Source organism: Conger conger, chromosome 10 (assembly GCF_963514075.1).
Source record: "Conger conger chromosome 10, fConCon1.1, whole genome shotgun sequence".
Taxonomy (NCBI): domain Eukaryota; kingdom Metazoa; phylum Chordata; class Actinopteri; order Anguilliformes; family Congridae; genus Conger; species Conger conger.
The window spans coordinates 16,263,187-16,286,937 of NC_083769.1; the positions used below are offsets into that span (position 1 = coordinate 16,263,187).

General features: G+C 42.9%; 1 protein-coding gene across 1 annotated transcript in view; it reads left to right on the forward strand.

Annotated features, from left to right (window-relative positions):
* LOC133138482 (copine-9-like) overlaps window positions 1–23,751 on the forward strand; it is a 92,077-nt gene that overhangs the window by 34,679 nt on the left and 33,647 nt on the right. Inside the window, exons 5-7 of the mRNA XM_061257275.1 lie at window positions 3,341–3,380; window positions 3,720–3,722; window positions 5,006–5,082. Coding sequence (XP_061113259.1) covers window positions 3,341–3,380; window positions 3,720–3,722; window positions 5,006–5,082 — 120 coding nt within the window. The remainder of the gene's footprint in view (window positions 1–3,340; window positions 3,381–3,719; window positions 3,723–5,005; window positions 5,083–23,751) is intronic.

Sequence of the window (23,751 nt, forward strand, 5' to 3'; positions counted from 1 at the left end):
AACAGTACCAATGATTTGGCTAATTGATTAGTGTAAAAAATCAAAATATAGCTAACCACTCCACAGAATTTGACAGGCCTGAGTTAAGTATAAAATCACTCATTCTTGTTCAATGAGGGTCTAGTTTGAACATCTGACACCCTGAGGAACTAAGTTGTTTTTTTCACTTGACCTAGAACTGTTCTCTCTTCTCCCCTCTGAAGCCCATCTCTCATGCTTTTCTTCTTCCTTCATCATATATTTATGATTTTTTTTTATACTGATATCCTTTTGATGCCCCCCTCCCCCCATAATAGTCTAGTTAAAGCAATGGACCCTTTGTTACCTCAGTAATGAGATTGTTCTGTCATTATTAATCATTCATGGTCATCTTTTAGTTTGCATATTTTATTTTCATATATTGTTGTTTTATTATAAAGTCTTTTGAGACCTATGTTGTTGATAATGCACTTGAAATAAATTTGAGTTGGCTTGACTAACGACATTCATTTAGAATAGGTGTGGTGGAGACACTGTCATTAGAGATTATAAATCACAGAAATCCGTGATCCACAGTGTAACGAAACATTTTCATCTGTGCAGGAGTAACAGTTAGCTGACGTTCAATTGATTAATTGAATGGGTAAAGACGAACGTTTTTGTAGTGCTGCCTCTGATAGGATTGTGTATTTCGGATGATTTTCCTCCATGCTTTATGTTTGCAGCAATAATGTATTGCATTAATTCTGATCCTAATGACGACAGAAAATAATTATGTTTTGCAATATATGTATATGAATACTAAAAAAAATAAACAGCATAATTATTGATAAACTCAAAATGCCAACGTGTGAAAAATACTGTACTTCATTACTGTTTCAATGGAACCAAAACCATACATTTATAAAATGCTGTTATCTATACTGACCATCGCTCCGATCACCGGTATGTCAGGGAACTGATGCTGTTGCCTTGATGGAGAGCAGGCTGTTGTTAGCGTTAGGCTTCGAGTGAAATCCAAACATTTCACTTGAAACAGTTTTTTTGTGATTAATATTCTGTGCAGAACTTTTCGATTATATTTATGATAATGTGCATTGTTGCTTTTTTTGCAACTCATGTTGAGACTTTCTTGGTAGAATAACGTCAAGTAAAATTAGATTGAATGACTGTTTGATTTCTCATTACCCTTTAGAATGTTCTGCCCTCACACTGCGAAACAGAACCGTCATGATTTTTTTAGGATAACAAAGGCTTTCCTAATTAATTCTTGTAAACAAGCATTGGTAGGTTTAATTGTTCTCGCTCAATGACTTTGCCAAGTCTAAGAAAAGTTTGCTTGAAACAGGTGTTGGCAAGGTCAACACCCCCCTTTGAAGCAAGGCAAAAAAAGAACCAATGTTTGTGTACTTTCCCTTGTTCAGATATCCGTGATGAATGTGCGTGGGAGAGAGAAATCCCTTCTGACAAAGTAGAATAACTAGCCGATCTGAATAGAGGAGGACACTGTTTTGCGGAGGAGGTGTCTTATAATGAAACCGGGGAGTTTTATAAGCTAGGAAAGTGAACTGGAAGAAAAAAGTTCACATTGGACAATGTTGGATAATGTAAATATTATTTCAACCACTTTCTCTTTCATTTTTTTCGTAATTAAAAAAAGTAAGCGGCTAAGTACAAAATAAATAAACAAGTGTTGTGCTTTATTGCACAGAACATATTTTCAAACTGTTCCTAGTCCTATGGCAGCTTATGTGCAGAATTTAGTGAAAGTGCAGGGCAGCCTTGAGAAGTTCTGTACTGTGGGCCTGGTTCACCAGTATTCCTGTGTGCAGTGTACAGACTGATGACTTGAAGTGCTGTAATACTGTACTGTACTAGACTGTAGAGCAGGTTAGGCAGTAATATTGTGTATTTGTCCTCAGGAGATCTATTGTACTGGAGAGCAAGCTAGCTACTAATAATAACAATAAGCAAATGGTAAGCATATTGTCCACCACCCCCCATACACTATCGCCACCTCTAATTTCATTTGTTAGGGAACAATTTAAGGGGACAGTTTAATTTTAAATGCATGAAATAGCAGTTTTTGCCCATCAGTCTACATCCAATAACCCATAATGACAAAGGGAAAACATGCTATTAGAAAGTTTAGCAAATGTAAAAGATCTAAAACTGAAATCTTCGACCAGGGCAATTCCACAGTAATGTCAACCAGAGCATGAAAAAAAAAAAATGTACTTAACACAAGTTATTTGTCACATTTTTTCTGGCTTAGCAATATTTTTTGGTCTTTTCCCTCAGCCAAGTGGGTGCTATGATAATATGCATTAACATTGCTTATCATGTAAGAAGAGTACCTTTTCTCAGGGATTTTGTTTGTCATTTTGTGTCCGAATGTCACATCCATAAAGCTGGAATTGCCCGCCAGCCCTTTTCCTCTGACCTCTTTCGTTAACAAGGCGTTTCCGTCTGCAGATTTGCTGCTCACTGGATTTTCTTGGTTTTCCGCACGATTCTGAGTAAACTCCAGAGACTGTTGATCAACAGATGGCGCAGATGGGACGTATGGAATGTTCTAAACATAACGGGATACTCTGCTTGCTGACCCGGTCTTGGTACAAAGGGAGATACTCTATGAGTATTTTGGGGGAGGGCGGGAATGGCACAACTGTTGACCATGTCTAGTGCGGTTGAAGAACTGTGTTGCTAAGGCTGCAGTCCACAATCACAATCATCAAGTATTTTGCACCTTTCCTTCCAAATGAGTAGCTGTGTAAAATGGTATTTATTTTGACCATTATTCCCATTGTTGATTCTGTATTAATCTTTGTTTGCTTTGGCAATGCCAAGCACTTATTATGCCATTTAAAGCTGATGTGAATTTGTACTCAATTTTGAAAGCTTCACAGGTGTCCGCCAGAGAGACAAAGGGAATCGCTGTTTCTCTCCTTCTCTCTCCCTTTCAGCATCAATATGGTAACAATTTGAGAAAAGGGTAAATGCAGATCTTGTTTGGCTCTCAAATACAAAATTAATCAACAAAATGCACAAAAGGTAGTTGTAATTTGTTGATAGATTTGTTTCTCTTTACATGGTTATTTCTCCAGAGCTTGTATTTTATCTTCAGTTTCTAAGTGCCCCCAACAATAAGCATGGAAAAATCTGAAAATGAATATATAGGATAGGTGTATTATTGGACCTATTACATAGACACCAAGTCATGACCGTCTTTTTCTAGTTTGGTTTGATCCTCTTAAAGGTGCCTTCTAAGCTAACAGAAGATGCATTTTGGAATGGTACAGGCTTTGGTGTGTGTTAGCATTTTAAGCTAAGTTCTGTTTGTATATCTGCTTTCCTGTAGGTACAATGTAGACTCCAGGAGCTCAAACATTTCAAAACACGTAAGTACATGTTCACAATAATATTTTCATCTTTACGCAATTTGTGATCTACTAGACAAGGGCTGACCACTTGCATTGTAGTTCAGTGACCACCTTCAACTATAAAATATATTGTTGATTTTATTGTATTTTGTATTGTGTTTATTGAATCTAAAATAATTATTAGATATTATTATATGATGAAATTTGATTAGAAAGAGAAGGAGACCAGGGTTTCTGCATGACAAACTCCACCCATAGTTGCTGTTTTTTTCACTGCTTCTCCTATCACTCTCCCTTCAGGAATTTGACTAATGGGACTCTTTTTATTTCCTTTCCTGCTTATCGCACAATGAGCAGAAGGTGAGTATTTAGGATTTTTTTTGGAATTCATCTTGTACCTCAGTGAGCTGTGACTGTTTTTTGTCTGAGAGAGCCATTTAATCGTCCAGGTTCATGTTCTTACAATCCTCTTTTATCAGGGGCACAGGTAAAAAGCCAGTTTTGTCAGTCGGCTTCAAAGTGAAATGCGCTTTGACACTCCGGCATCAGAGTCTGTCAGAGTTCCCACAAACAGCCTTTGTTCTTCTCCCCCCGTGACAGACATCCGTGTTTTTTAATTATTTTGTTGTTTATTTATTTATCGTGTAATGCCGATGATTTTCAGAGGGCCCATCTGTTGCCTTGCTCGCAGAGAGCAGCCATTCAGGATCAGTACCACAATACAAACTGTCTCAGACCTTTAAAGAGTAGGACCGCAACGCCTGGCCATCAGGACACTGCCAGCATTCAAAGTACCATCTTGAGGATTACCATGATGCTGTTTTAACATTCGGCACGGCGTGTTGTGAGCTGTCGCTCTGGCGTCTGACGTTGGCGAAGTGGTATTTTCGTCATGGGTTTTGACATGCCTGCGTCTTTCGGTAATTTCGTGACTTGCCTTGCGCCAAAGTCGGAAGGGTGTGTCAGTCACGATCGAGCAGTGCCGCAGCTCATCGTAGTTTTCTAAATCAAAAGTGTAGGGCGGCCTGTAGCGTAGTGGTTAAGGTACATGACTGGGACCCGCAAGGTCGGCGGTTGGATCCCCGGTGTAGCCACAGATCCGCACAGCCGTTGGGCCCTTGAGCAAGGCCCTTAACTCTGTATTGCTGCATTGTCTCCTGCTTAGTCCTGCTTAATCTACTGTATGTCACTCTGGATGGGCCCTTGTTGTGCACCCCTGGTCTAGCCTGTGATTTGAGCCCTCACTTAGATGAGAAGAATGACAAACAACATGAACAATCTTTGTAACTTTGTTAAAATGATAGCTACTCTACAGTACTGGCACAAATTGCAATGTTTCTGACAGAAGAAAATGATCCAAATTTGAACAGATTCTTATTTCTGAGATTTGTTTAAACAAAAAAAAACAAAAAAAGTGATATCCCACCACAGAAGCTCCCTCAGTCCTGTTTATACTAACTACTCTGTTTCAACGTTGTGTTCTTTTTTCTTATCAATATTCTGCCCTCTTGGGGAAATATTCAGGTATAGCTGCGGTGTTTGACCATCTCCAGCGTCAAAAGGAAGTATTGATTGTTGTTATTCCAGCATGAAAATGGCAGTGCCCACGTAATGCTGGTGTCCGTCTGTCTCCCCGTACTCAGGACTTCCTGGGACAGACGTTCTGCACCCTGGGCGAGATCATCGGGTCAACGGGCGGCAGGCTGGAGAAAACCCTCTCGTAAGTCCCACCCCGTTTCGCCAGTGTCTCCATCCACCGGCCAGTGGAGGTCGAGGACAGACTATCAGCCGTCAGTGCACAGGGATGACTGCTCACCCACAAGGCCATCATGTTGAGCAGGGCTGCTGAGGTGACTGGTAACCAGTGAGACTGTCTGCTTTCTCTGAATGTATTAGGTGCTTAAGGACCAAAAGTTTCCCTGAGCAGATGGACCTGCCATGCTACCCATTGTTTCACTTGCAAAAAATACGGATGATTATACAAATAACACTGTCTGTAGGCCACGTTAAGGTTGAGTTATCATTAAAAAAATGGCTAAAATCGTGAAATCTTTCATCGCAAACACCAGCCTTAGTCATGTTTGCGAGTAAAATATCGCTTCACACACCCTTTTTTCTCCCCAGTTCACAATTGCAATCTCCCAAGATTTCTTATCCAGGTAAGGGCTGCTATGCGCCCTAAATTGGCTAAATCTATTGCAAATGTATATAGTATTGTCTCTTTCAGAGTGCAATAGAATATATAATTCTTGAAAATACATTCCTGTGAAATATGTTCATCATTTTACTTTCCTAAAAGGCTCTATGCTGAATGTACAATATTGTGTATTGTTGGGCACAATGTGGCAGCTCTGTGCTGTGAAGGATCACAGGATCACAGTCCATACACATGAAAGGCTTTGTAAAATACTGTTTGGCCCAATGGGCAATTCTGTTCTAACAGGCAGGATGTTCTTTGTAAGAGGCAGAGACCATGGTGCTTGTCCTCTGACTTGATTTGAATGTAAAAAGCGTTCTAACTTCTTGGGGGGGGGGATTAAGACGCAGGGCCTTGCTTTTTATTCACTCCTTGTTCGCCTTCATCTGGTCGGTCCTTTCTCCCTAGGAAAGCCAAGTCCTTTCTCCAAGTGATTGGTCAGTTGTTCATTTGTGTTTGTCATATACTTGGTGATGATGAACTGGTAAACTACAAAGGTGGTTTTCTGTTGCTTCTGGTTTTGTTTTGTTTGTGTAATGTTGAGTAAAGCAAATGAAAAAAACTTGCTGACGGTGTTGACGCTGATGTTGATGTAGGTGTAGGCAGTTTAAAATTCATACCTGGGGTCATCAAACTAAGTGTGGAACAGGTGAGGTATGGCAATATTGTTGCTGCAAAAGCTTGAATTGCAGAAGCTGAATGTGAGTGCTGATTCCACCAGGAACAAAGACACTTGGCTTAGGCACTGGATGGATCAGGTGATCCTGAGAAGGTCACGCCTTCTCCAAGCCGCATCGTCCTGCCCGTGACCGTGATTCCTCCTACAATGTGAGCAGAGAGAATATGTTAAGGCACTGCAACTTCTGACTTTAGTGCTACTTGTGATACTGTGCATACTTTTAGCCAAATCCTGAGTTTATTTTATAAAAGTCAGATAACTACTACAGTTCATGTCAGTTTGCAGAAGGTTCCGGCAGCAAGGTGCTCTCCCCCTCTTGTTACACACACGCAACTGTCATTGCCCCAACTTCGCCATCGCTTACCTTGTACGACATTCTCATGGGTTACGATGTAAGGAGCTCGGTTGGCCCCTCACACTTCGCAAGGTCAGATCCTCAGCCGATCGGGTGATGGCACGGACTATACGGGCTCCCGACCAGATCAAAACAACGTCATGAATGGCACTACCTCCTGATTGGTTAACTGGAATCGAGACACACCTCTCGCACCTGACAAATTCAAGCCGACCCCGGCCAAATTAATTATTTTGTTATTAGAAATAGCTAATAAGGTAGGCAGACCTAACGTTTTTCTTACAGTTGGTCCCGATCTGACAACAAAAAACAACTGGGAGCCTGCCCTTTAGCCCGTGCTGCTGGCACGTGAAGCTGCAACACTAACTTGGCCGCCAAGACTGTGGTCCCTCTCCTGAGATGGCAGCTCCACAGAGCCTCTGATTGGCTGCTACCTGGCAGATGGTTTGCAGGAGCCCGCTGTCTAAAAGCCATTAGCTTTAGTCAAGGTTGGGCTCTCTGTCAGTTTCATTAACCTTAACCTTAGGGGAAGAAATGAGAGTGGTTCTTAAAATTGATTTTTAATTATTAATATTGTCACTGCTGCTGTAACGATATTAATGTCCATCGTTTATGCATACTGCTGAAAGGATGTGCTTGTTTAACAAGTGAAAGCCTGTCATCTTTGTCCGGAGCCCCAGGGTGTGATAGAATGGACCGGAAGCGTCGCCGTGGGAAAAGTCGGTGAATGCGTGCTTGTAGGACAGACCCCAGCGGGGCGGTATTGCGGCACAGGAAGTACGGCTTCCGTGAACTCAGAGAGACATCCCATCCGCAGTCAGGCAAAAACAGAACCTGTAATTGGCTGATTCTTTCACCATTTAAAAGCCGGTCCTCTGAGTCTATGCTTTGACCATGTATGAATCGTTTGATAACAAACAAAGAAAATAAAATAGTAAGTCTGAAAAAGCTGAAAAAGACAAGGTGACCCCAAACTTTTGAACAGTAGTCTAGATATACTGTACTTTTTAAGCTGGGCGGCTAAAGAACAACCTCTCTGATAGTTTATCCATTCGTGCCCAGGTAGCAATCCCACCTTCATCTCCTAGTTTCTCACTTTTGTATTAACAACTCACATATCCAATGTTAATACCTCACTTTTCCAGTGTTAGTGACTCACAAATCCAATGTTAATAACTCACAAATCTAGTGTTAACTCTTAAATCCAATGTTAGTAACCCACTGGGTGGACAGAAGAGCTGGACACAGGGAGATATTAAAATTCAGGACGTTGCCGGCCTTTATTTATAAAAGCTAAAAATAATACATGTAAAGAAAATAACCCGACTCGCTTGCAGCTTTGCAGCTGGATTGTGTCTCGGCTCTCTCTGCTCTCCTGCGTGTTCCCAGTCTCAGCTGCCTACTGTGGAAAGAAGCAGACTTTTTAAACCCTGGACTGATTCATAACGTAGCTCAGGTGTGTGCCAACATAACCTGTAGGCATGGTTCCTCCGATTGCCCTGCTTCCTTCCTGCAAACTGAGCCCAGTTGTCACACCCACTTTTCTAGTGTTAGCTACTCATAAATCCAATGTTAATAGCTTGTATATCCAATGTTATTAGGTCACTTTTCCGATGTTAATAACTCACATAACAACATTTATGTCATATTTTTTCTGCGTTAATAACATGCTGCTGTGTTCTGCATCCTGTCAAGTCACCGTTGTAGTGCACGGATCGGCCCCACCGTCTGGTATCTGTTAAGTCACCGTTCGTGTGTGGACGGGGCCCCACAGTCTGGTATCTATTCTGGGCCTAGCCAGTTCCCACTGTGGCTGGCAGTCCCCCAAGGGCAGTGGTTCCAGCAATGTCCAGGAATAGGCATGTCTTCCCAATGCGCACAGCCGGGAAGACACGGTCTCATTGATTTGATCCTTGCTAGCTGAGCTACACACGAAGCCCCTTCCTTCGAATCGAGTCGGCGTGAGCCCAACCTGTAGCCAGCGCCACCCGGGACCCCCTGCTCCTCTCGTCTCCCCGCGTGACCCCACGTGGCGGGAACGACGGCGTTGGGGCTGGGCCGACGCCTCCCCGCTGGCGGAGGGGGAGGTCAGGCGCCGCGGGGAGCGCGGCTCCTCGCGCTTTACTGACAGGTTTCTATGGCAACCCAGATCAGGCATTCGCATGCGCTGTTGCCGCAGTAACGACCGTCGGGGCAAACACGCTTTTCTCTCTGTTCTAGCTCGAGCTAACCTGTCCCGAGTTTTACGAAGCCTTTCATGCGTGTGGAGTCAGCCCCCCCCCCCCCCCCCCCCCCGGCCATCAGAGTGGAGAGCCGTAGCTCCTAAATCGGTTCATTGTAATTCATATCCCTGAAGTGACTGTTTCATGGTGCCCAACAGGGGGCTTTCCTTTCCAAAGGACCCCCACCCTGGCTCTCCGTTCCCCCCACCGCTCCTGGTGGCTTCCCCGACACTTCATCTCATCCCCTTAACCCTCTGAGGTCTGAGGGCGAAAATGAGGAAGACTGGTGACTGTGCCATGCTCTGACATTTGTGTCATTTTAATCAACTTTATAAACAGTGGTTCCAATGTGTTTCATATCTTTGTTTTCAGCACAAACTCAGCTACAATATTATGGCAACAGTAAGTAGGTCAGAATTATATGTCGGTTGTAAATTGCTCTAGAATCACACAAATTGTAAATAGTTGTTGCCAGCGACAACGCCGACCCCAGAGGGCCTCGGTATCCAGGTCAACGGCCCCGTGGCCGAGGCCCAACCCCTTCCCTTCACTCAGCGGCCGCCTATCCCACAATTCCACGCTCTTCGGACAAATCTGTTCAGCATCCGCAGTTAGTTCAAAGCGGGCATGAGCTCCCACGGCCGAGCCACAATGGATCGGTCACAATGAATGTGTCATCTGGGGTGACATTCAGCAGGAACTGACAGGAGATGGGGTTGGGGAGGCCTGTTTGATGAGATACCTCATCCCAGCTGAACTGGCACAGCCATCTCCCCTAACACAGCGATGGAGATTCCCAGCATAATGGGATTGATGATGGCAGTTACGAGGCCTTGCTCAGGTAGGACACATCTGGAAGGGGGGGGTGGGGTGTTGGGAAGGTCCTTGGGGCCGGTCACCCAAGGTGAATGACAGCTGGTCCGTGATTAATGCCACACCTGAGACACTCGCACACGCGCACGTTGTGCACATGGATGCGCGTACATAAACTAACACGCATGCAAACACAGGTCTGCAGGCACGGACGCACGACCGTATACACGCAGACACACACGCACATGCACATATACGCTCGCAAACACACGCACACCCTGGAAAATGAAGTTTTCATTTAATTTAAAGCAGAAGTTTTTTTTTTTTTTCTTTCTGAGGGGGATTGATGATGTAATTGAAGAAGGCGACACGGTCTCCCTCACGTACGCCAGACTACGAGTTCCCGAGGCGTATAATGGCAGCACATCATTCACGTCCACCCCGCTGACTACTGGACCCAATTAGGGTGACACAGGTGGGGGGGGGGGCCTTATTCACCGCCATTACCATATAGCGGGATTTCGCTACGCTCATTATTACTTCGCTGTGCGGCAGAGCGTTGCGGACTCGCGCTCTGAGTATGGTGCGAGAGGGCCAGTGAAACCGGCCCGGTGTTTCGACTGCAAAATATCATGATTGAGCTTCAGGTGAGTCATACGCCACAGTCACTCCTGATTACATGTTCATGTCAGGTAATTCACTGAGCGGCGTGGGCCCTTCGCCTCCCTTTGACTGACGGCGGGAGCGGGGGGTGAATGAGAAGGGGTGCGGTGTTGGGGCCGCGGCCGTCTGTCGGGGAGGGAGCGAGGGAGACGGAGGGAGGGAGAGAGAGGGAGGCAGGGAGGAAGAGGGAGAGAGAGAGGGAGGGAGGGAGAGAGGGAGGCAGGGAGGAAGAGGGAGGGAGAGAGGGAGGGAGGGGAGGGAGAGAGAGAGGCAGGGAGGAAGAGAGGGAGGGAGGAAGAGGGAAGGGGGGAGGAGAGAGGCAGGAAGAGAAGGAGGGGGGAGTTTAGAGGGAGGGAGGAAGAGGGAAACCATATTACCATCTTGTGTTTGCTGTGACTCTTGTGTCAGAGTTTCTTTTCTCCGCTGGGCCCTTCTCCAGAGTGTTTGCCCCTTCCTTTTGAGTCACTGAGATTGTCAACTGTGAATGCCAAGCGGGCAGATCTGCCGGCGGATCTCGTCGGCACCTGTTGCCATGGAGAGGAGCATGCAGTTTCTGTTCACTTAAACTGAACGTGGGTGTGGCCTAAACCGGGAGTGGTTGGAAATATAGACAAATATGTTAGAAATAGAGTACTTGTGGACGATAACAAACTTGCTCTTGCACAAGCTACCTCGCTGACATTTGTAGTTACTGGGGGTTCAAGTACCTGGATGCTATCTAGCTAGTTAGATGGCCATAAATAAGCTTGTTATGTTAACTTTATACCCCCTTGCACCACTCTTAAATTAAGCTGTATAACTTTATGACAACACACAGCAGAGACATGGATGACAGCAGTATTTGGAGGGCATAAGTGTACCGTCAAGACTAAAGTATCAAAATGTATGAAATATGTGAGGATGTGCTAATTGTACACACATAATATACAGAAAGATTAAAATAAATCAATTTACCTGCTCTACTGTTTCACTAGGGGTGGAAACTACTTTACTGTACTTTACTACACTTAAGTTCTATTTTGTGGGAGTTTTTTACTCCTTACATTTTTATTTTACACCTTCATAGTACTCGTACTTCATAGTACATAGTGCTCGTCCAACTGGGCGGAGACCCCGAGGGAGACCCAGAGCCTGGAAGAGCCAGGGACGCCTGGAATACCCGGCTTTGCCTACTGCCACCGCGACCCGACTCCGGATAAGCGGGTGATGATGGATGGATGGATGGACCTTCATAGTACTTCATAGGAGAACTTTCACAGGTCCACTAAAACCTTTTGTTTTCTCTGGTCAAAATATCAATTCCTGTTTTTATTGAAAACAGCCAATCAAAACCATATGAATGGTGAATGACCCTGCCCACGCCCAAGCCTTTCTGATTGGACATGTGCTTCAGCTACTGCTGTTTCACTGAAGTTTCCTTATTCAATATAGTTTTTTAAACTGAATTTGAAAAATAAAACATACAAAGAAATGTGTTCACATTGTCATAACTTCTTAGAAGGCATGGCTTTCTCCCTAACAATGTGTGCAAAGCATTTTCAGTGACTCAGAGAATTGGTCCTATGCATAAAAAACTAAAGACATACAAACGATTTTAAAAAATGTATTATTATCAATAGAAGTTCCCGAAATGTCATCAGAATTCCTCAGAAAGGGACCTTTTCCTTGAACTCTACTAGGGAGCCAGGCCTCTTTCTGCAAACCTGAAGTGGTCTGGCCTGTTCACAAAAAGAACCATTTGGTATCTGCCCTGAAAGACGACAGAACCCCAATACCCTCAGCCCTCACCCCCCAACATTGGATGATCCTGTTTGTTGTAGCCCCCAAAATTTGAACTGAGATCAACAGTGTTTGAGAGAAGAGAGGATTAGAGCCACCTGGAGGAAATAATCTTTCAGCTGCCTCACAGTTCTCAAGGTCCATGAGAACACTAAAAATTGGATATAAGAATTTCAGCCTCTTGTAGAGAAGTGAAGGCTGTAAGCGTTTTAGCTGTGAGCTGCCTTCGGTAAGAACGTGGGGAAATAAAGCCACAATCCGCAAGGGTCAGCTAATCGCTAGCTGCAGTTAAGCACCAAGACGAGAGGCTCAGCCTCAGCTGAGAAATGGAAACATGCGTTATATGTTTTCATTCCTGCCATAAAAGTTGAATAGTAATGACTTGTTAATTGGTCTTAATTAGACACTGAATGTATTAATGTATTAAATGATTACTCTCTTAAGGCCCTGTTGTGTCAGAAATAGCTGCATATGCCATGAAGAATAAGTATTCCGCATCAACAACCCAGGACTTTGTATCAGTCCAATCAACAAATGCCTTCATTTGCTGTTATGTGCTTTATGTGCAAATAACTCCTTTAGAAAGAGCTTATACAGTACATATGGCATTCAAAGAAAAAAACTAACGGTAACCAGCTACGAATTTGTGCTAATGTTAGGTTACATTTGAATAATTATGGATAAACTTAAACACATGCCCTCATAATCCTTATTTGATCAAGAGATGGGCTGCAACAAAACCAGCTTACACAGGGGTCCCCCGAGACCGTGTTTGAGGACCCCTGCTTTTGTAGAAGTAAGGATAAGGCTGGCAGCCATCTGTTTGAGAAGTTATCAGTCACAGGCCTGGCAACCCATTCCTTAAGATGGTTTTCATCGTAGTTGAGCTCAGAGCCTTTCGCCTGACTGCTAACAGACTGCTATCGCACTGAACCTGAGCTGTTAATAGACCTGGCTTTGACATTTTGAGACGGTCACGCTATCTGCTGTAAATTCCAGGTGTAATAAATGTGTCACTCGAAGTGGATGTGGGATAGTGTAATATCTGGGAAAGAAATGGGTATCTAAAAGGTTCCTTGAACTATAAATTGCTTGAGACCAAAATAATTACTTTACGAGATTCTGTTTTTCGCAGAAAAAACAACATTTGCACTTTGGCCTTTTACTATAATTCCCATCAAGCAAAACAGCCAACATTTTGTAGACACTGTAGACAACACATCTGCAAATAACTTTTCGAGCTTGATGCGACGGAAACACTGTACTGCCATTTTTACCCACCAATCTACACTCAACCCATAGTGGCAAAGTGAAAACATTGTAACATAGAATGAGTTGTAAATGTTAATGAATATATATTAATTTAACATTTACAAGATACATTTATAACGATACTTAATCTCTTAAAGCTCATAAAAAGGTGACTATGTGGGATTCGATGGAGGTTTTTAATCCATGAAAACAGTTAAAGTGAACAAAAGGCTCCGTTGATTTTTCAGTAAAACAACGGGGCTTTGTTGGAAAAGAGCTGAAGGTAAATACTGTATTGATATCAGGAAGTTGTGGAAGTGTGAGGCAGTTCGGCAGGTAATGCGGTTCAGACAGAGGCCCTCAGGGTGTTCCGGTCCCTTTTTGATGAAGTGCTGGATATTCCCTGGTTTGTAGGTAAGTGATGAGTCCAGATGGGCCTGCTCTTCTGTTCAGTAGATGTTTAATGTCTCCAAAGGGCAATTTGTCTGCAGTCATGCAACCTCCCCAAAGGTGCAGTCTTGAAACCACTTGAACATTAGAAAGACAGAAAAGAGCTTTAAAGTTTATGTCAAAAGGCAATGTGCAAAGAGACAATTTCAGATCCTGTACAAATTGGGATGTAAAAAAAAACAAAAGCTCTCTATATACTGTATAGTCTTGTCATGTGTTGTTGTTAAAAGTAACCAGAGTTCATTCGATAAAAGGCAAACTCAGTTTAAGTGAATTCACAACTACTAACTAGGTATAAACTCGAGCTGCCAAGAGTCCAAAATTGCAATAACTAAACCTAAACTTAAAATAGAAAGACCAAATGGCATACGGCATGAAAATCGTCACAATGGAAACATCAAAGTGATTTAAAATGGGATAAATGTCTATTCCCAAAGACAGTTTTCATTAATATCCGTCTTTAAAACAAAGGTAATATGTCCGAACTGATTAAGCTTGAATGGAATGTTCCAGCCCCTGTGAATTAACTGAGGAGCTAATTTTTATTGAATAACTTTCATGTAATTTCCTTTATAAATGTGCTTAAGGGTCCTAAGTTGCAAGGCAAAAATGAATCTGTTCACACACTGGCTGCAGGTCTGTGGCCGGACATTTCCTTTAGGAAGTTCTTGCAAACCAATCTGACCACTCGGCTCAGTCGTGCCTTGTTAATTGTGACTGGTCTCAGCTGAAATCCCAGCACTTGGGGAGGGAAACATGCTCTGTAATGGAGATATGCTGTACTCTAATACGATAGGATACATTGGAGATGTGGATTTTTCCATGTCCAGGAAAATGCCCTGGTTATAGCAGGACAGAGTGGTTTTCTCTCTCTCTCTCTCTCTCTCTCTCTCTCTCTCTCTCTCTCTCTCTCTCTTTCTCTCTCTTTCTCTCTAATGAGATTCCTGTCAGTTCCAGTGAGGAGAATAATGATAGCAGATTGAAATGGATGCCCTCCTGTTATTGTCATTGCCGTCGCCTTTGGAGGTTATAGATGCAAACGTGGGGCATCAAGGTCATCAGCTACAAAGCAATAACACTCTTATTCTGCCTCCAGGGGACACAATGATCCTGGAACTTACTCTCCTGCTAGTGCAGCCTGAGAATGTGGTATGCTGTGAAGTGAGAATATATTGAATATTAAATATTAAAATACAGTATATTATCAAACTGTTTTGTTTGCAACACTTTAGAAGTGTCATTTTTTGACAGTTAATTTACAGAAAAAAGTTTTTGTTATTTTACCGTGTTGATTGCCTTTAGAGTCTGTTATTAGTGTTTGTCAACATACATCAATACTCTCTTTCTTCTTAATGATGTTCCAAACAATTTATTTTGGTAAGCCTATTGTTTGGCCTTTTTTATTTATTGATCAGCCTCATAATAGCTTCCTTGACTTCCATTGACATGACTTTGGTCCTACTGTTCACAAATGCCAAAAACAGACTCCAAAGCCAATAATCAAAATGCTGAAAGCTTTCTTATACCTGCAATAAGGAAGCAATTGAATACACGTGACTAATCACAAACAGCTGAGAAGCCAACTGTCCAATTACTTTTGGTCCCCTAAAATGGAGGGAATATATAAAAATGGATGTAAATAACCTCAAATTAAAGGTAACAGTATGCATTTTGACATCATTATCCAATACTTCATGTCAAATCCAATCTGCTGGAGTTCAGTGCCAAAAGAACAGAAGTTATACCACTGTCCAAATACTTACGAGCTGCACTGTATATTGACTTTGTGCACAGGACACTCAAGCTATACAAAATAATCCAAAATTGTTATTCTGGCAGAAGTCTTTGAGCTGTAAGCCTCCTTTCTTTGAAAAGAAAATATGGGCACCCAACTGTAGAGACTGAAACTATATATAGACTCGGAACATATTCTTTGTGCAGTTATTAATTTTTCTGTACAACTCCAAGGCTAGCATACCGCCCCCCTGCACCTTCAAAGAAGGAAGAGGTAGACTCATATGATTCACTTTTGTTCGACTATCTGCCCATAGTGTGGTGCATGTTTAAATTCTCCCTCTGGGAAAATACAGCGTGAGGCTTCACTTTAAACCACCCTCAGAGTTTTGCAACCTCCAAACCCCAAATGACAAGAAGGCAAGGTGGCTGTGTATGTGCACATGTCTCTGTGTGTGTGTGCGTGCGTGTATGTGTTTCTGTGTGAGAGTGTGTGTGTGTGGGGGGGGGAGAGGCAGAGAGATACAGACATACAGAAAGAGAGAGAGGTAAACAGTGTCCGTAAGTTGCCTTTATCTGTAAATATGCATTGCACTGAAAACAAAACAGTTATTATACGCATGATTGTTTTGGTGCATGGGTTGCGTGGCTTTACTGTATATACATTTTTCCGTATATTATGCGGGAGATGTTATTTCAGAATAACAAATGTGGCAGAATCCTTTTTTAGATGTACTGTAGATCACAGTCAGTCAAATCTAATTCCATTCGTATTATCTCCTTTCTCTTCCTGTTCCTCCATTTAAGTGAATCTCTTGCCCTCCTGCACCGACACGAAGCCCCAGTCTTATTCCGGGGCTGTTCTTTCAGCGCATCCCCCTTTGGCACGGCCCCCTGCTGGGGTTGTCGTCCCAGGGATCCTGGTTTCACAAGCAGGGCAGAGGAAGCGGATGTAAGCAAAGCCTTTCTCCGGATCTCCCGGTTCTAACCTGTGACATTGTGCAGTTCGGTGCTTATTCATACCGGCTGCACACCCTGCGCTCTCACTGGATCTTGTTTTCCTTTCCGTGCCGTGCCTTCAGTGTACATCATTTAGTTTCACACACACGCACACGCGCACGCGCACACGCACACACACATACATATACACACACACACACGCACCCACACATACATATACGCATGCATACGCACATACATATACCCATGCACGCACATGTGCACATGCGCACAAACAAACACACACACATACGCACACACACGTACATATACACATGCACGCACACACTCACACATGCACACATACACACATGCAAACACACGCACCCACGCACACACACACATGCAAACACAAGCACACACACACACACACACACACACACACACCTGATTTCCGACATCTATTTACTAGATTTACATGGATATGGCTGTTTTTAAAAAAATGACATTGCTGTAAATGACTCCTCTCTCGGGGAAAAGCTTAAAGCCCATGTTACTGTGGCAGTGCTGATTAGTATCAGGCTCCTCATCTATCAGCCTCTGCCTCCCAATCTGCCTTCTCCCTGCGTGCTTTCTGTCTGGGTGTTGTACATCGGCTGGTGTGGGTGGCGGTAGGGAGACTCCCTGCCAGGATGCTCCTGATTTTATAGTGGGGCTTAGGGGAGGGAGGAAATGTGAGCTATTTCTGTTCTCAGGTAGAATCAGGTGGGGGGGTTGGTGAGGGTGGGGGCGGTCTGGTAGTTGGGCAGATTTAGCTCTGAGGGAGAGAGGGAGGGAGAGATATTCTCCCTGGAGAGGGAGCTGTGTGACCCTAGCAACCTGGAAGAGAAGGAGAGTGCGCATGTGCATGTACGTGCGTGTGTGTGTGCGTGTGTGCGTGTGTGTGTGTGTGTGTGTGTGCGTATGCGTATGCGTATGCGTATGCGTATGCGAATGCATGTGTGTGCATGTGTATACATGTGTGTGTGCGTGTGTGTGCGTGTGTGTGTGTGTGCGTATGCGTGTGTGTGTGTGTGTGTGCGAGAAAACCAAACCCACAAATACACATTTTTCAGCCAAACCGCACAACACCAACAAAAAAAGCAAACACTCAATCAGTAAACAATGAGCCAATCAGTTTTACATACGACCTAAAGCCTTCACATTCCTCACGACAGAGGGAGAGAGAGAGAATAGGAGGGGAAAAAAGTAAATGAATAAAATATGAAATTTGAAGTGTTATATTGTATTTTGCTGTGAATGTTTGCAATAAGTGATTGGAAGATTGTTCCAATTCAAACCAAGCAAATATGGCTTACATCCAGTAGTTAAAACCATGAAAACCTCAAAAGAACTCAGAAATAATCAAGAAGCAGCCTCCAAAGCGAATCATCAGGTCATTTTAAGACATCTATCAGAACTGAAACATTTGAAACTGAAACCAACATTTTTAGTAGGGCTGACATCTGTGTGTAGGCTTGAGTGCAGCGGCACACAATACTGCCTCAGTCAGCTGCATAGTCCCTGTCACACAAATCAACCTGAAGTTTGATCGTAAAATTATACAGTAGATATGGAAAGAGTCAGGAATATCTAGGTGCCATACTAGACGACAAAATTGCCTGGAAGGAAAGTTATTGCACTTACTTAAATATTGCAGTATTTAGAAAGCTCCGATCTGATGTATGTAAAACTCTGCTTCATCTTTTATGAAAGTGACATGAGTAGTGTGCTGGTGACCTTTGTGATTGTTCCGGAATGGTCTGCTGGTGAGGCAACCTGACGAACTGAGATGTGAACAGACCTTTACTTCATCAGGTCCCTGATGGGCGGATATGTTGAATCCTGTGTGATAGGGCATATTTTTGTACTTGCTAAATGGTCGGCAGACCTTCTGGTAATTATCCACATTTTTACTTACTTCACTAAAAAGGAGGGCCAGTCATTTTAATGGAGATAAGAGCCGAGGTATTTTTGGTGTGACAACATTATTAAGTTCTGAAGAACCCTTCTCACACTACTTACAGCAATTATTTCCACTGCATCTTTCAGATATGGCTTCCTGCACTGGCATATTAGGATTTCCTTTGCCATCTCTAGCTCTGTTTCACAGTAGGGAACCCTATTTTGAACAGAATGCGTAGTCTTGACTTCCTTGACTAGACTCGCGGGGAAGACGTCGTCGATGTCAAGCCGGATAGTTAACCAGCTGGAAGCATGTTGGGGCTCTCCCTTTTGCAGCACTGACTGTTCCAGAGGATGAAGCAACCCACCTTATCCCAAACGCCCATCCAATCTGCCTCCAGTACACACAAGTCTGTAGCTGCAGCATCACGCTCCCTTGAGTTATTTTATAACTGGACAAAGGCAATAACTACACTAAAAACCAGTGATGAGTTTTCGTCTCTGTGCTGCGCTTCACTGCATTTGCAGCATGACGCTCCAATCTGTGTCTAACGCAAAGCCAGCCGATGCAATCTGGAAACATTTTCACTTTTTCAGTTGGGCATATAATCCCCGGCCTTTTTGCCTAACTCTACCGACCACGGTGTAAGCAAACCGTTTTAAGAAAGGCATCCTCAAGGCCGTATCTCTACTGGCACTTCAACAGTCCAGCGGTTATCCCCTCTGCATTGGTAATCTCAAACTCAATAAGATGGAAGAAACGGGTCAATGGTATGAGACCTGTGGAGTGCTCGACCCAGGATGTTCAGTATACGGTCTATTAAGCCCCGTATGCTGTTCTGAAGACGTTATGGGTTGAGGCTGGAAGCTCGTGTGTTTACTGAAACTTGACTCCAAACATGCTGCGAATGCTTTGTTCTGCTCATTCTTGCCGTTCGGCTCTGAAGTGCGGCGCTCTGCTGCGGTCCTATGCTGTGCATTTCCACCCGGTGCTGAGTGACTCACCACGGCAGGGTTTGGTGCGTCAAATGACATGATGTAAATGTGAATTTTGTTAATTTTACAGCAACAATAGTTGCCGCCAGGCAAGGGGAATCAGGTGGGACACAGGCTAAGAATGCACATTATGATATTTTCACCTCTGTTCTTTTTAGTTAAAATACATTTTGGAAAGAGAAGAAATTAAGATTTTACCAGCAACCATATCTTTCAGAGAACACACTGTCATTTTCTGTTTTAAAATGTTTTGGCAGCATAATGAATGGATTTGAACCGAGTGTCACGCAGAAAAGTAATCAGTGACTCTATCCTTGTCAGGAGGTAAGTGTAAAACGTGTCACTGGCGTGTGTAAAGACTGAGAATTGAAGGTTGAAAAGAGAACCTCTGTGTGAAGTCAGTTTTGTTCCCGAGTCAAAAACTAGCAATTAAAAGTTGGAAGTAATTGCCAAGATAAACGCATGATGTGAGAATTGGTCAAATAACCTGAGAGCATTTCAACCCCTTCAAAATTAACTGTGATAATTTTACCATGACACTTTTGTGGAAGCCTAGCCATTATTTGCTTTTAGCCCAACTCCCCGCCTGTGGTTGCAAATTGCCGGGTGTTATTACTCTCCCTGGAGGGAGCACCAGGCTCGTAGTTTGAGCCCATTCTAGCCCCAAACATCACAGCCAATCTCAAAGCCAGGCTGCTAAAAGACAGCAGAACCAACACAGCACACGTACAATTCCATATCGGATGACGCTGTATCAGAAAAGTAAACTAACATTTGAGGTACAATAGGTAGGATTTTTGTGTTAAAACATTGTTGCAAGACCATTGTAAATCCCTCCCTATCATTGAAAAATTCTCACTGACAAGTTGACTCACCCTCTGCCTGTGTTTACAGTCCTTAAATTCGGGTTTCAAAATATGCAGTTGACGGGCCGGCACTCTGTACCAAAACAACTCATAACTCAAGCTCATTGGTTGAAAATTGGTTCTAATTTCCACAGCCAATGGTGTTTCAACGTCAGTGCGTTCACAGAGAAGCGGTGGGATAAACAGTGCTGTGGTTTGAAGGTGTTTGTTGCTGCTCTGTTGACTGTCAGAAGTCTGAAATTACCTATTGTACCTGATTGTAAATGAAGGTGTGTTGTGTCTTTGATGAGGCAAACAGATGTTGGCACAAGGCTGTCGAGTGCCTCGTTGTTTTAAAGGATAGAGACGTCTATCTTCCTGATGGCAGGATTTCAAACGGATGAATCAGGGGATGTGAGGGAACAACAGAGGTGGGTAGAGTAGCCAAAAGCTGTACTCAAATAAGAGTACTGCTACTCTAAAATAATAATTACTCAAATAAGAGTAAAAGTAGTCATCTAAAAAACTACTTGAGCAAGTGTAAGAACGTATCTCCTGAGTTACTTTAGGCTATAGGATCTGATTTAATATTCAATTGAACAAGCAGTGTAATGGCTACAGAACTGCAGAATTTCAGCCTGATATAGCACTTGCACTTCCAATAAAATGCCAAAATGCACTTCCAATAAAATAGTAATAAACAAAATATAAAATAGCCATTTGCAAATTGAAATACCATGATAATAAAACAACAATGAATAAAATCTTTCTCCAACATAAGCCACAAGAAACACTATCGTAGATCCCTAAACTTGTTCTTCAACAGATAACTTTGTAGCAATGCCCGTTCGCTCTGGATTTACATGCACATTGACTGAAAAATGTATCTTATCACTCTTTACCAAGTACCTGGTCTGTGAAGTAAAAATTCAGAGTTAGTTTAGGACAGAGTGAGCATGAAGTGCCTGCAGCTCAAAGTGTTTTTATTTTTTATTTTATGCATGCTAAGTTTGATAAATCCAGCGACAGGATATTCCTCTGTTCTTAATACTAATAATGTCAAAAATCATGTGACCTGGACTCATCTGCCATGCTGGAGGACAACCTATCCATACAACTGCACCCAGTAAATATTGTATTTCAATCTCAGGTCACCTATACTGATTATAAATACAGCAATAATCTAGGTTTATAATGGTAAAGATAAACAAGTCATTGTTATGTTTGCCAAAGATTATTAGCCGTCAGGGAGAAGAATCACAAAGGTTGTCTGGAAAGTTTAGGCTACTCAAGCTATGCTATTCAAGCTAGCATGAGCCAGTGAGCTAAAATAAAACCTAGGGACAGCTGCACCAAGTGCAGACATCCCAAGTCTCCCGGAAACAAGTACTCCCTCCTGGACTCTCAGAGAGGAGTGAGGGCCTCCCTGACTTTCGGAGAGGAGCATTGGACCGCTTCTGCTGGACCCGTAGGAACCGGGCGAGAATCGTATTTTCTATTATCGAGTGACTGACACCTTGTTAAAGCGTGCATGCACGAGATGGCTTAGGCAGTACATATGAAGATACAGACAGCTGTACATGCATGCGCGAGATGGCTCACACAGTTCTTCGTCACGAGGCTGTGAGCAGTTGTGGGCTGCACACAAATCTGCTTTGTGATTTCTGCTTGATAATCCCAGCAAGCAGGCAAAGTTTCACGAGTTTCAAGGTTCAGATCCACATTTGGTTTTGCGGTGACAACATTGTCCAAATGTTCCAAAAATAACCTTTGAATCTCATTGCTCTAAAGGAATATTCTGTCGAGGTTACAGAAAACACACTTGCTGGTAACATCTCTTGATAATTATCATTTAATCAGGGAAATACGTAGAGGACACATGGCAGAAACATTTCCAGAATATTCCACATACAGTATAAACATTGGAATGGCAGATTAACCTTTTTCTGAAAAAAAGAAAAACAAAACATTCCTTGTGGTGTAAAAGTAACATTGAAGTGACAAGCAGGAAACTGGACAAAAGGATACAAAACAATGTTTACTGATAGTTTTCTGGGCTATTCCGGGACCGAGATGTCACTATTCTCTCTTGCATGGTGAGGGCCCATTCTGCTGTGTGTTACCTCCAGCTGGTCGGAGACCTTAGGTTTGACTGTGCCTCTCTCGGCATCTTCAGACACCCTTGCCTGCTTCTCTCTCTCCCTCCACCCCTGAATGAAGCTGCTTAGATATTTGTCTCAGTTCTCGCAGCACTGACTGTGTATAAATGTGGAGCGCTGGCCTGAAATATTGAGAGGCTGGAAGCAGGAGCTGCTCCTGTGGGCTTCTTGCTCCATTTAAATTTTGAATTGAGCCTTTCTTCTTTGTTTCCTCTAAATTTTATATGGGGATTTTGCATGGCTGACTGCATGGATGGACCAGCCTGCTTAATAAGCTGATCTAGTTTCCGCTGGGTCCTAAAGAAATCCCTCTCTTCTATGTTTATGTCTGAAGTTATGAAACTGCACTGAACAGAGAGAGCAGGACATTTTTAGTGGATCTCCCAAACTTTTAATCACAAGCTTTTCACTGAAGGAATTATACCAGTCAGGCCTCTCTCCATAGCGCCCTTCCAAAGAGGTTGTTTGTTATGGAGGTGCCTTTATGAGACTTGGTGAACCCAAGGTGCAACCAATCTCTGCAATTCTTAAACTGGTCCTTGGGTTCTTTATGCCCTCCCTCACAATATTCCTCACCATCCATGGGGACACTGTGTATTTACATACTCTTCCTGGCAGGTTCTATATGTTTTACATGTTTTTATTATTGCCCTTACTGTGATAAATGTATACATGTAAGCATATACATTGTTCTTGTACCCATTACCAGACTTGTGAAGGTCAGGTTCCATCTGTGTCTCCTGAATTGACAGTTCTTTGGCTTTTCCCCTGCTGAAGGATGGTAATGGGATTGTGCATGCTTATTACCTCATTTATATACTCCAGTGAAACAGGAAGTGATGGAATGATACAATATACTTATCATTCCTTTAGACTGAGATTAAATAAATATGTATTGCCAATTTAACTTTGTTAGGGGTGCCAATAATGGTTTTCATAAAAGATTAGATTACTTAATAAATAAATAAATAAAAAACATTGAAACATGAGAGTACATGTATCAAAATACAAGTATATCGTTTTCCCATATGTTTGACTATAACATATAGATTATAATCTGTGTAGTTTATTATATGCCTTCATCTTATTTTTTTCAGGGTGCCAATAATACTGGAGCCCACTGTATATACATTATTGCATTGTTCTTCATGGTCTGATTTATTGACATACTGATCTGGGGTTCATTACTGTGCTTATTATTTTCCAAGTCTGAGATGGGGATGTAAAGATACTTTTCCTTCTGAGATCATGTGTAAAATGTTAGTTGAGAGCTCTTTCAAAGGAACCTTGTCAATTGCTCATTATCTGTAGAACAGGGTGCAGCATGTTCGGCAAGCAAAGAGACGTGTCTTCATTTACCTGT